The following is a 13,472-nucleotide window of genomic DNA, read 5'->3' as shown; positions in this document are numbered from 1 at the left end:
AAAGTGTTCAAAACAGTCATCAGTTCTTTTACAGCATTGATTTCTGGATTATCAATGTGAATATTAAAATCCCCAGCAATGGTAAAATAGTCAAATTCAGAGGTTACTATTGATAACAGCTCTGTAAAATCATCAATAAAAGCTGGAGAATATTTTGGAGGTCTGTAGATAATGATCAGTAAGATACGTGGAGCACCTTTTAGTGCTATACTCAGATATTCAAAAGACAAAAAGTCACCAAATGACACTTGTTTACACTCATAGACATCTTTAAACAGGGCAGCAATGCCTCCACCTCTCCTATTGGCTCTGCAAACACTCAAAAAGTCAAAGTTTAAAGGAGCTGTTTCATTCAGAACTGCTGCACTACAGCTGTCATCTAGCCAAGTTTCATTTAAAAGCATAAAATCAAGGCAATTTGAGCTGATAAAATCATTGACTAAAAGTGACTTATTGTTGAGTGATCGGATGTTTAAAAGTGCTAACTTATCAGTTTTAGCTGTTTCTGCTACAGTAGTCTCAGATTTATATTTAATAGACACAAGATTTGAGTGATTTGCTATACGGCCTGAAAAAGTCTTCGGTTTTCTGTCACGTAATACAACACATATATGTGTAGAGAAAGCTACAGGCACACTGGGTTCCTGCTTGTTCTGTAAACATCTGATAAAGACACTGTTATCTAAGCAGGCACCCGAGACACATCATGGAGAGCAGTTTTGTTCACCAGCTGAAGATGGTGCGTTGTTGTTTGGGCCCTGGCGGTGGGGCAAATGTCGGAGAGCTCTTCCAGGTGGGCTCAGAGGTGGTTGTGGAGCAGGCCGCTTTTTGGTTGGTAACTGGGGGCTTGCGGCGATGGAGTGTGAAAGTTTAGTTCCAGCATGCACCAGTTCCTCCATCTTTTTTGAGAAACCCAAGAGAGGCGAGCAAGGTGATAATGGGAACGTGTCTGGCGACAGAGGCTGTGGCTCTGGAGATTCTGGGTGCTGAAATATGTTTTCCTGGGTGTTTTCCTGAGGATCAGTTTTTAGTGACGAGACATGATGCTGTTCTGATGCGTCACAGTCTGTCTGTGTTGAGCAGAGGGTCAGCGATAGTGTCTCTATCAACAGTGGGTGTTTTGGCTGTGTGGTGTTATCACTGTCCTTGGGTGATGCGTCAACCCCAAGTCCACTCGGGAGCTGATTTGAGGTCCTGTGGTCATCCGGACAGATGCTAGGTGTGTATGTGCCATTTGGATTGAGGTCAGTGGCACATACAGCTGATGGATGATGGAGGGAGAAGAAGATATTGTCCTTTAGCACCTTTGCACCAAGTTTGTTTGGGTGAAGGCCGTCTGATGTCAACAGTTGTCTTTGGTTCCAGAAGAGATTGAAGTTGTCAATAAAATTCAGTCCTTTCCTGTTACATGCTTTCTGCAGCCATACATTTAGACCAAGCAGCCGTGAAAACATGTTTGTCCCTCTTGCAGGGAGTGGCCCACTGATGAACGGCTGAATTTTCACTCTTTCAACTGTTTCCAAGAGCTCACAGAAATCTCTCTTGAGCAGTTCTGACTGTTCCTTTCGAATATCATTCTTCCCCACATGGATGATAATCCGTTTTGCAGTCTTGTGCTTTTTCAGAATTTCCTTAAGTTCTTTGTTTACATCAGAAACTGTTGCATGAGGGAAGCAGTATGTCATTGTAGATTTGCTCCTAAAATTCCTGATTATTGAATCTCCTACAACTAGTGTTCTTATCTCAGGTGCGATCGGAGCAGAATGCCGCTGTCTAGTCGGCCTTGAGCCTCTGTTCCATGCAGAGTTAGCTGCTGAGTCATGCGATCTCTGTCTGACTGCATTTGGGGATTCTTCACCCATATTACTCAGTACTTCATATCTGTTCTCAAGCTGTATTTGAGTCCGAGCTGTATTTGGGGTAGAGGACGCTAATGCGGCAGCATATGATCTGACCCCACGAGTACCCTTTGGTCTCGCACCTTGTTTATGCCAATGCTCATTTTCAACAGCTTTAATCTGTTTTTCAGTGCTCGAAATAGTGGTAGGAATAGATTTATGGGACTCACCGGCTATTTGCTGTGAGCGTCCACAATGACGCTGCAGTTCTGGTTGGATCGCAAGTAACTTTGTTTCAAGAACTGCAATCTTTTGTAGAAGTTTGTGGCAGTTTGTACAGCAGTGAGAATCTGAATTAATCCGATCCAGAGGCATTTTCACAGCCGTGTTTTCCCGTCTCAGGAATGTGAGCAGCTGATAGCTGGTGGCGGGAGGATTGTTTAGACGATAATTCCCCTCTTGTTAGTAAAGCTATATTCCAGAAAGTTTGTAGAATCGATGCTGATCTTCAAGCTGTGTCGTTTGAGCACTGTGCTGATAGGCTCAAGTTAAAATTAGGGTTTAAGATATAAAAGCAAGTGAGCAGAGAGCGGAGCAGTAGGCAAAGACGTCCGAACAGTAGCGAAGCAGGAAGTGAAGAATATACACACACACACACACACACACTGCATCTTGTATAAGTAACATCATCATACCTTGACTTAAAAGAATAATTAGATTTACTTCCTACTAACGATTGATTTTGACACTAATCCCATTCTCTGTCCTACTGTAGATCCCGTGAGTCTTACCCTGCGTGCCCAGTATCTCCATGTGCAGATGTGCAAGGCCGCTGGCAGCTGACAGAGCCAGTTTGATCATGCCCTCGATGGTGACTGAATATCGGTTCAGATAGTCAAACAGAGACCCGTTCTCATGATAGTCTGACACCAACCACAGCTGAGTCCATGTGCCGTTATCTGAGACAGAGGAAATATTACTCAAATCTGCACCACAGTTTGTTTGCCACATCAGAAACTTATCAATATAGATAAAAACATATTACATAATAACAACTTCCTAATTCAATAAGAGATTATACTAAATTAAATAAATAATACAAATAAATAAATAAAAAATGCTAACATTTATGTTAAAAGCATTTCATATGATTTTTCAGTTCAATATATGATAAATTTTAAATATGTCCCGGGTATACATTTTTAAAAACATCTATTATAGTGCTCTCAGTACAAAACTCTTATCATACTTATTTATTGGCATATCAGCAACTTATGGCTATTTCATGGCAAGATCAATGTAGATAAAACCTATTACATAATGATAACAACTTCAGAATTCAATAAGAGATAATAAATGAATAAATATACAAAAATGTACGTTAAAAACATTACACAGGATTTTTAAAGTAATTTCAATAACTTCAAATTCTTCCCGATGATGAATATTTAAAAACATCCATCAGTGCTCTCAGTATAAAAATCCTGTCTGATAGTCCTTCAAATTACACCTTCCAATAAAATGTGTTTTATGGTGAGGGAGGCTTGACAGTGGTTACATGCTGGTGATGCAGAGTTCTTTAATAAATACAAATGAGACAACATTTAGCATTATTATAAGCAGTTTGGTCATGGCTGGTCTCAAAAATAACATTTTAAAAGCGTCTTTCATATAAGCTTAAGTTGCAATTTATTAGTTGTACAATTGTCCCATACCCATATTTATATATAGATTTACATAGTCATTTAGCAGACGCTTTTATCCAAAGCGACTTACAAGTGAGGACAAGGAAGCAATTTACACAACTATAAGAGCAACAGTGAACAAGTGCTATAGACAAGTTTCAGGTGTGTCTAAGTCTAAGAAGCAAAAAGTATTAGAAATTTTTTTTTAGAGAGAGAGAGAGAGAGAGAGAGAGAGAGAGAGAGAGAGAGAGAGAGAGAGAGAGAGAGAGAGATATATATATATATATATATATATATATATATATATATATATATATATATATATATATATATATATATATATATATATATATATATATATATATATTTATTTATATCTATCTATCTATCTATCTATCTATCTATCTATCTATATATATATATATATATATATATATATATATATATATATATATATATATAGTTCTGCACAATTTATCATTTATCATTGCACTACTTATATCTGTATTGCAATGAGATCATAATTTGCAATGCTGAATCCGCATTATAATATAGGATTTGCATGTGTTTTTGAGGCCTGTGTAACGTTGATAACGTTAATAATGATTAATTTAATGAATTATATAACTTTTTATTAGATAAAAAAAATTTTCAAGTCATCTGGTGAAATTGTATTCATATCAGAAATATATATATATATATATATTCATTCATTCATTCATTCATCTTCTTTTCAGCTTAGTCCCTTTATTAATCCGGGGTCGCCACAGCGGAATGAACCGCCAACTCAACCAGCACGTTTTTATGCAGCGGATGCCCTTACAGCCACAACCCATCTGTGGGAAACATCCACACACACTCATTCACACATACACTACGGACAATTTAGCCTACCCAAATCACCTGTACCGCATGTCTTTGGACTGTGGGGGAAACTGGAGCAAACCCACGCGAACGCAGGGAGAACATGCAAACTCCACACAGAAATGCCAACTGAGCCGAGGCTTGAACCAGCAACCCAGCGACCTTCTTGCTATGAGGCGACAGCACTACCTACTGTGCCACTGCGTCGCCATATAGCAGAATAGCAAAATATCGCAATGCTAGACTTTTCCAACATTGTGCGTATATATGCGCAGGTTTCAGATCATAAGGATGAATTATGCACGATAGCACTGTGCATGATATATAAACCATTGAAATGAGATACCTTTGTTGTCTGCAGCAATGAAGCCCAGAATGTTCTCGTGGCGCAGCATGATGGTCTGGTAGATTTCAGCTTCTCGAAACCAGGATCGTTCTTCCCGAGAGGAGAAGATCTTGACTGCGACGTCTCCTCCTCTCCACTTCCCTCTCCACACCTCACCAAAGCGGCCTTTACCGATGATCTCCTGCAGGACGATGGTACGAGCCACGGTCCTCTGCACAAACAGCGGCAGACCTGCAGAGAGAGTCAGAAGCTATGTATTTGTTTGTGTTTTAATGCCAGATCAGCAGCATTGGATTTATTAATGTCAACATTGGTGATTAATATTCAAATATGTAATATTAAAATATAATAGTTCACTAATAAACAAGAATTAGAAAAATAAAAACATACAGGTAACAACAATATTGATAAAATAAAATATTGATAATATCAACCCTTTGAAACATTTTTCCTTAATATTATAAACATTGATAATCGTAATAATAATAAAACGTTCTCTATTATAGTTTAAAAATACACTCAATTAAAACCTAAATATTTATATACAAGTTACAAATTGGTTTCTCTTCCCCATTCAACAAATGAAAAGGTTAGAAAAGACTGACCGTAAGAAGGAATTAAAAGTTATTATGTTTATCTTACTACATATCACATAAGCTCAGAGGACTTTAGCACATGAGCAGAATTATGATTATTAGCCAAATAGCTTTAATTAAAAAAACTAAACACATTTACATCATATAAAATTACAATTACATAATTTATAAACATTTGATAGATTAAATATCTAATAGTTTTTTTAGTGCTTCAGTACTAAAATTGTCAACTGGAAATAAATAATATTAAAAATTATTCATTAGTTATGAATATATAAAATATAATACGATATAAATTTATTATAATAAGTAACATTTTATTCTTTAGGTCTAAATAGTAATACTACTAATAAAATGTATTTATTTTTATGTATATATGTACAATACACACACACACACACACACACACACACACACGCACACACACACACACACACAGTTAAAGTCAGATTTATTAGCCCCCCTGAATTACTACTCCCCGTTTATTTTTTCCCCAATTTCTATTTAATGGACAGAAGATTTTTTTCAGCACATTTCTAAACATAATAGTTTTAATAACTCATTTCTAATAACTGATTTATTTTATCTTTGTCATGATGACAGTAAATAAGATTTGACTAGATGTTTCAAGACACTTCTATACAGCTTAAAGTGACATTTAAAGGCTTAACTAGGTGAATTAGGTTAACTAGGCAGGTTAGGGTAATTAGACAAGTTATTGTATAATGATGGTTTGTTCTGTAGACTATCGAAAAAAAATATTGCTTAAAGGGGCTAATAATTCTGACCTTAAAAAAAAAAAAAAAAAAAAAACATTAAAAACTGCTTTTATTCTAGCTGAAATAAAACAAATAAGACTTTCTCTAGAAGAAAAAAATATTATCAGACATACTGTGAAAATTTCCTTGCTCTGTTAAACATCATTTGGGAAATATTTAAAAAAGTAGGGGCGAATAATTCTGACTTCAACTGTATATGTATATATATATATATATATATATATATATATATATATATATATATATATATATATATATATATATATATATACAAAATATAATTCATTATACATACATATATATTATAAAATTATATAAATGTAATAAAAAATATATATAAATACAATTATAGTATATAAAGAACACAAACACTTTTTAAAGCACAAGCAGAGAGGATGACTGTTCTGATATTTCTGATAAATCTAATCAGGGTTATGATTATTTTAGTAACTGAAATAAAATAAAATAAAAAACACATTTGGCTTGGAAACTTAAGCTTTAGTTGAAGCACTAAAACTACTAGATCTAAACAAAAAATATATATTTTCAACCTTAAAATCACACAAAATTAAATGTAATAACAAATAACTCCTACAAACTACATAAATTCTCATGTGATCCCAACCTGAGCCTGATCCTGAGGTGGAGAGGTCATAGATGAGGTCCTGCAGGGTCTTGTCCTTGGCCAGGAACATGTGTTCAGTGCTGGGATCCTCCACCTCCAGCCTCTGCCGGTGCCCGTAGGCCCGCTGGTGGTGCTGGAAGAGGAAGAGTCCCAGTAGAACCAGCACACACAGCACAAACACGGGTCCCGCCACCACCGCCGTCAGCTCCACCGGCCCCCAGTCCTGCCCTGCACCAGGCCCATTTGTCACTAACAGGGAAAACACTAGATGTTAGACACTTCCCTGACATCTGGTATTGATTGATGATCTGTGATTGGATCTGTTTATCCATCCAATCCACGAAATCAAGATCAGAAATGCAACGATTGGCTGATGGCACAGCAGTGTAATGACATCATCTGATTAATATTCAATTATCCATGTGAGCAAAATGACAAAATTAGCAGTAAACAGTTTGTTATGACACGCAATAAAACATTTGTTGTGAGCTGCAGGCTTATGCAAGAGTATTCGTCATGCATTTCAATGCTTATCAATGTATTTAGTTCTCCATTTAGAAAAGATTTTCTTTATCATAGAAGCCTAGGCCTACTCAAGTTTTTTTTTTTAATCAGCGTAAGGAATAACTATAAATTAATTTCGCATCAAAAAAGCATTTTGATATCGGTAAATGTCAATCGCCGGCATTTAGCAGCCAAAACATGTGCATGACTGCATAAATTATTATCCTTTTTTTTTTTTAAAGTCCAATATAGTGCATGTACGCGTTTGTATCTAAAAAGTTCATGTCAATACATTTTCTCTTTGAACCACCAGGCGGCAGTCTTTGCATAATGACTTAAGAGTGCAGATTGCATAGGTTTTATTAATATATATATTTTTACTTATAGTTTATATATATTTATATATTATTTTCCCAAGTGTATATAACTACTGTAAGAAAATATAAAGGAGGTCGAGCCTTCTCATTTATAGCTCCTAAACTCTGGAATAGCCTTCCTGATAACGTCCGAGGCTCAGACACACTCTCCCAATTCAAAACTAGATTAAAGACCTATCTGTTCAGTAAAGCATACACTTAGTGCACCACTTAGGGGGCTTCCACACAGGTTATGCATCTTGCTGATATACACTATGAACAGCAGCTACGCTAACTATTTTCTTTATTCTCCATTTCCACCTGGGGATACTCTTCCCGAGGCCCTCAGACTATGCAGAGTCACTGATTCGATCCAAGACCAACGAGGAGATGATCCCAAGGTTTCCATATCCTGGACCAGGCCGTATCCTGAGCAGCTACTGTGGTGGTCATGGAAGAGTGGAGAACATGAGACTGTTTCATATGACGCTCCAGAGACAGACGAGTCTTCGCTGAGGCCAGCTTCCAGCCTCCACCGCTGAGACTGCAGCTCTGCACAAGACGTTTGGCCAGCGGAGAAATTAAAATGGTCGTGCCCAACTGAGCCTGGTTTCTCTCAAGGTTTTTTTTCTTCACTTCCACCTTTAGTGAAGTTTTTTTTCCCTCTCCGCTGTCGCCACTGGCTTGCATGGTTCAGGATCTGTAGAGCTGCGCATCGTTGGATTTGCTCTTCAATATTTGGACTCTCAGTAGTGATTATTAAACCACACTGAACTGAGCTAAACTGAACTGAACTTAAACACTACAAACTGAACTACACTGTTCCTATTTACTGTGACCTTTTATGTGAAGCTGCTTTGACACAATCTACATTGTATAAGCGCTATACAAATAAAGGGGAATTGAATTGAATTGAATTGAAAATATCAGCATTCGGTACATACTTTCAGTATTATCTTTGCTTGAACTGACCCGATCTAATCCTGTTTATATGAAATGAGCCAGCTCCCTAGCAGGTTTGAGCTACCAGAACTGTTGCTATGACAACAAGTCTCAGATGAGTTTTGAAGAACGAAATGATCCTGGATCGTGTCAAATCGTCAATATCGAAATCCAGCTAATTGAGTAATCCACGTACAAAGAACGGACACTAGGGTCGAAACAAAATGCATATAAATGTTCAAATATTGCTGTTTTTTTTATCTAAATATTAAAAACTTTCAAGGATTTAGGATTATGATGACTGTTAAACACGTCACAACAGTCTTGTGAAAAGGGTCCATTATAGTTAGGCTCACACAGAATCTGTGCATGTTGAAATCTGCCTATTTTTAGCCCATCATTGACTGCATTTACTTTTGTGAATTATAAAGGATTATGCAATTTTGAGTGTGCCTCACCCAAGTCAGTTGGTTTGACAAACCACCTGTAATTTTGTTCCACTGTAGAAGTTCTGTCACGAAATTATAATAATATTCATCTGTATCAGAATCCGCCAAAATGCTTGTATCAAGAGCAATGCATCACTAACTACAGCTGTTTTGATGTGCTGCGACTCACCGATCGGCAGCCTGAGGTCGATGCTGTTGCAGTAGTCGGTGTAGCAGCAGTGTGTGTTCATCAGACCCTCAGCGCTGAGGCAGTAGAACGGCTGGCCTGGAGGAACCAGCTTCTCCTTGTGGATGCAGAGACGCACATGCTGCTCCTGTCCTTCAATGACGGAGGTGGAGGCCACACACGCGCCGTTCGTCTCGCACTTAAAGCCATCCCTCTCGCAGTGTGGTGCACTGCAGTTACACAACAGAGCTGCAAACACAACAGAACAGACACAGATGCATTTAATCATGTGTTGCATATACAGTTGATATTCCTGTGATTTTCTTTTTTCGATTATTTCCCAAATGATGTTGAACAGATTCAGGAATTTTTCACAGTATTTCCTATAATATTTTTTCTTCTGGAGAAAGTCTTACGTGTTTTATTCAGCTAGAATAAAAGCAGTTTTTCATTTTTTAAAACCCATTTTAAGGTCAATATTACTATCCCCCTTTAGCAATATTCGCTTTCTATAGTCTACAGAACAAACCACTGTTATATAATGACTTGCCTAATTACCCTAACCTGCCTAGTTTACCGAAATAGCCTTTAAATGTCACTTTAAGCTGTATACTAGTATCTTGAAACGTATCCAGTCATATATTATGTGCTGTCATCATGACAAAGATAAAATAAATCAGTTATTATTAATGAATTATTAAAACTATCATGTTTAGAAGTGTTGAAAAAAAATATTTCCATTATACAGAAATTGGGGAAAATAAAAAATAAACAGGAGGTCTAATAATTCGGGCTTTAACTGTATATTAATGAGTGAGAGAGAACGAGAGTGCCACATCAGCTTCTCTGGCTATTTCATGGCAAAATAGATCAAAATTACAACAATTGAATAAATATCACTTTTTATAATACTTAAAACACTACTATAACAACAATAAAACGACATCGACAACAATAAATAAGTGTTTGGAGTTTAACGTTTACTTTAAATAATTTGCTACCATTTTTAAAGGATTCACATTTAAAAAAATGTCCTCTAAAGCAAAGCTGTGAATGAACTTTCTGAACATTGAGAAACGAATGGAAGAGCTGATGTGCATTTCTAACAGCAGGGGGAGACAGAGATCAGCAGTCTTATACTGTGCACAACTGAGTAAACAATTTCTGAAAAAACAAAATAATCAGTCAACTGTTTTCTCATTATGTGTGTTTAACATGCATTATGTTGTTTAAGTAAATGTGATTAGAAAATGTGTATTATATTATTTAACATTTAAATGTAAATGTTTTTCTTAACAAACAAACATGTCAACAATTAAATTTAATAAACATATTGATAAAATAACAGCACCTTTTAATTTATTTTATGAGAAACATATTCTAAAACCATCCTACTTAAAAACCAATTCATATTTCTAATATTAAAAATGTTAATAAAACTAACACAATTTTAAATATGTACATTCCATATGATTGCATATTGATAATTTATAAATATTATTATTTGATCCAAGCATTATTTATACATTAATACGTGTAAAATAGAGTTTTGTGGCTGGTAAGATTAGTGGATCATCTTTCATGATCAAATTAGTTTCTGAAACAGAATATTTTCTTGCGGATTACCACACCGGAGAGCATTACAATGATTTATCAATTTTCCTGGTTAAAGACTCAATCTTCAGGTCTGTCCAGACAGACATGATTGAATCAAACTGGGAGCAGAGCACATTTATATGGAGTCTGCAGACGGTCTGAACTTGTGGCCTTCAGACGTCATTCTCCTGCAATGCAAACGCAACTCATCTAAGAAATGAACAACGGCCTGCAGAAGTCTGCTACACACGCACACATCTGAATTAACGATCTGTGAGGAGAAAATACAAAACTAGAAGCCTCCAGTCGATACGCAAGTGCCGCCTTGTGGTACCACCATCGATTGTTTTGATTTGAAACAGGGATTAAAATTGTTCCCATTGTGGGGTGGGCGGTACACCGGTGTCATAGTCATCACCGGTGTGACATTGCGCCACGACATGGATTTTCTAATACCGTCAATACCGTAATAAATCAATTATGCGCCTTGAACGGCTGCATTTACATCAATAATAGCTAATTCTAAATAATAAGGCATTCAATTTTCTTCAAACGTTCAGGTCTGAATACCTGTCCTTATACTACAGGGCTCGAAATTGCAACCATTTTGGTCGCATGAGCGCCCGAAATTTAATCTATGCGCCCTCATAATATTTGGGAGCATTTGTGTGTCTGAATATAATGGTTGTAGTGCAATCTGATTTGATTTTCTCTAAAAACTTGCTGAATCGCTCTACCCTGCTGCTGTATTGGTTCATATTAGCTGTCAATCACTCAACGCTTCCCGCTGTCAGATAACAGGGAGCTTTTGTTACTGCAGGAAATGCAAACGGCTGAAGAGTGAAAAGTGCACAGGTTTGCAAACCTCACCTAAAGTTATAATAATAATAATGGCGCAGATGACAGCGATCATGACATGAGGTAAATGTTGATCCGCCAGCTGAGATCAATCGAGTGTTTTCGGAGAAGGTGCACGAATCTCAATGTGTTGCATTCACCGCGTGTTCAGCGCAAATGTCCGCTAAATATAAAATCTAACACTGTACACATCATCGCCAAAGAAACTCACCTTTACTAAGTTTACACTGAAACTACGGCTCATAACAAAGAGCGGCATTGCGCCGGTGGTCATCGCGAGAATCCTGCTCTGTCTGCTCATAAATTGGTGCGGCTGACTCGCCTGCTTTATTCCACCAACACAGAGAAATGAAGATCAGCTCATAACGAGACTGAGCATTTACAATGACCCAAACCAAAACTTTTAAAGAGTGATAGAAGTGAGACTTTCTTTTGTCCGTTCTTCCTTGAGATGTATATTATTTTGCTATTGAAAGTAATACCGTGATATTATACCGTCACCGTTCAAAAGATGATAAATACCGTGATATTAATTTTAGGTCATATCGCCCACCCCTAGTTCCCATGTTTCTCTTTGTTCTCGATGCGGTTCGCTTTCACACAGCAAAGTTTCTAAACGGACCAAAATAGCTAAAACAAGTCGCGTCACAACTCTCCTCACATTGGTCAGAGTTTCACGGTTTATTTTGCAGAGTCCTGTTCAGCTGTCATGCGTCCTTATTTTAATTTATGACAATGAGCAATAAGACATTATAAGCAAAACACTTTCATTTTGAATGTGACACCCACAGACAGTCACCAAATATAAATCAGAGGCAAGACTTTCTCATACATAGACGTTGGCTAGAATTATGCATTATAGGATTTACACATACATGTCAACCCCCCGTTTTTCCCGGGATTCTCCCGCCGTATTTTACAGTTCTATCAAGCTGTCATCCCGTAAAGGTATTTTCCCGTATTTTTAATCGTTCTGTGAAGAGCCGATCCTCCCTATATGCAACCCATACCGCCGAACCACCAGGGGCCGCCCCTTGCTCTTAAATCTGAAGCTGTTCTGTGCTTTCATTTTATTAAGACATGAAAACACTGAAATAAACATAAAAACGCAGCAGTAGCGAGTCAGTGCGAGGCGTGAGCGTCTCTGAAGCAGCAGTGCCGCGATAGTTTCGGCGTTGGGTCTATTTTTGCCTTGCTGCTCACGCTCAATTAAAGTGACAGTACATTGATAATGACCAAAACACATTGAATGACCGTAAAAAGTAGCTATTTTACCCAATACATACGGTAATAATATCCACTGATTTATATATAGTCAATCAAATGAACTTAAACGATTAAAAACTGCAACAAACATTTATTTAGGCCCGAAATATTTATTTATGGGAGTTGCAGTCCATAGCGAATTGCATTGTGGGTAGTGTAGTTCGACAAGCATGCTGGATGATGTGAGCTCGCTGTGTGCCGTGCAGCTAAAGCAAAGGAAGAAAGCTTTATTCGGCTTTGTTTTATGTTCATTTAAGTTATTCCACCCAGGAGCTGTTTGCTCTGTGAACCTGACAACACGAAAATAAGTAAAAGAAGGGCATACATTGATTACTTTTGTCCGTGTCATCCTTTACACGAGCTGTTACTCTGCCGCTGGACATTACTGAAGCAGAGAAAGTAGCACTAGTTTGATCATGTATAAATATCATTATAACTATATTGTATAAATATTATTATAACTAGGCCTACAACAACCTGACAATCACAAACCAAATGACATGATATCACAGGCGATTGTCTTCTGAGTGCACCAGACATGAATGACACTCCTCATAGAGCTTGAGAAGCACAGTACTGTGTGATCTATATCATTTGTAAAA

The 13,472-nt window shown here is 37.1% G+C and overlaps 1 protein-coding gene across 1 annotated transcript in view; it reads right to left on the bottom strand.

The window, feature by feature from the left end:
- Positions 1 to 13,472, bottom strand: part of acvr1bb (activin A receptor type 1Bb) — a 37,548-nt gene that overhangs the window by 10,720 nt on the left and 13,356 nt on the right. The window contains exons 2-5 of the mRNA XM_056459349.1: positions 9,154 to 9,399; positions 6,734 to 6,982; positions 4,734 to 4,964; positions 2,630 to 2,797 (exon numbers count right to left, since the gene is read on the bottom strand). Coding sequence (XP_056315324.1) covers positions 2,630 to 2,797; positions 4,734 to 4,964; positions 6,734 to 6,982; positions 9,154 to 9,399 — 894 coding nt within the window. The remainder of the gene's footprint in view (positions 1 to 2,629; positions 2,798 to 4,733; positions 4,965 to 6,733; positions 6,983 to 9,153; positions 9,400 to 13,472) is intronic.

Source organism: Danio aesculapii, chromosome 6, assembly GCF_903798145.1.
Source record: "Danio aesculapii chromosome 6, fDanAes4.1, whole genome shotgun sequence".
Taxonomy (NCBI): Eukaryota; Metazoa; Chordata; class Actinopteri; order Cypriniformes; family Danionidae; genus Danio; species Danio aesculapii.
This window is presented reverse-complemented; position numbering and strand designations above follow the sequence as displayed.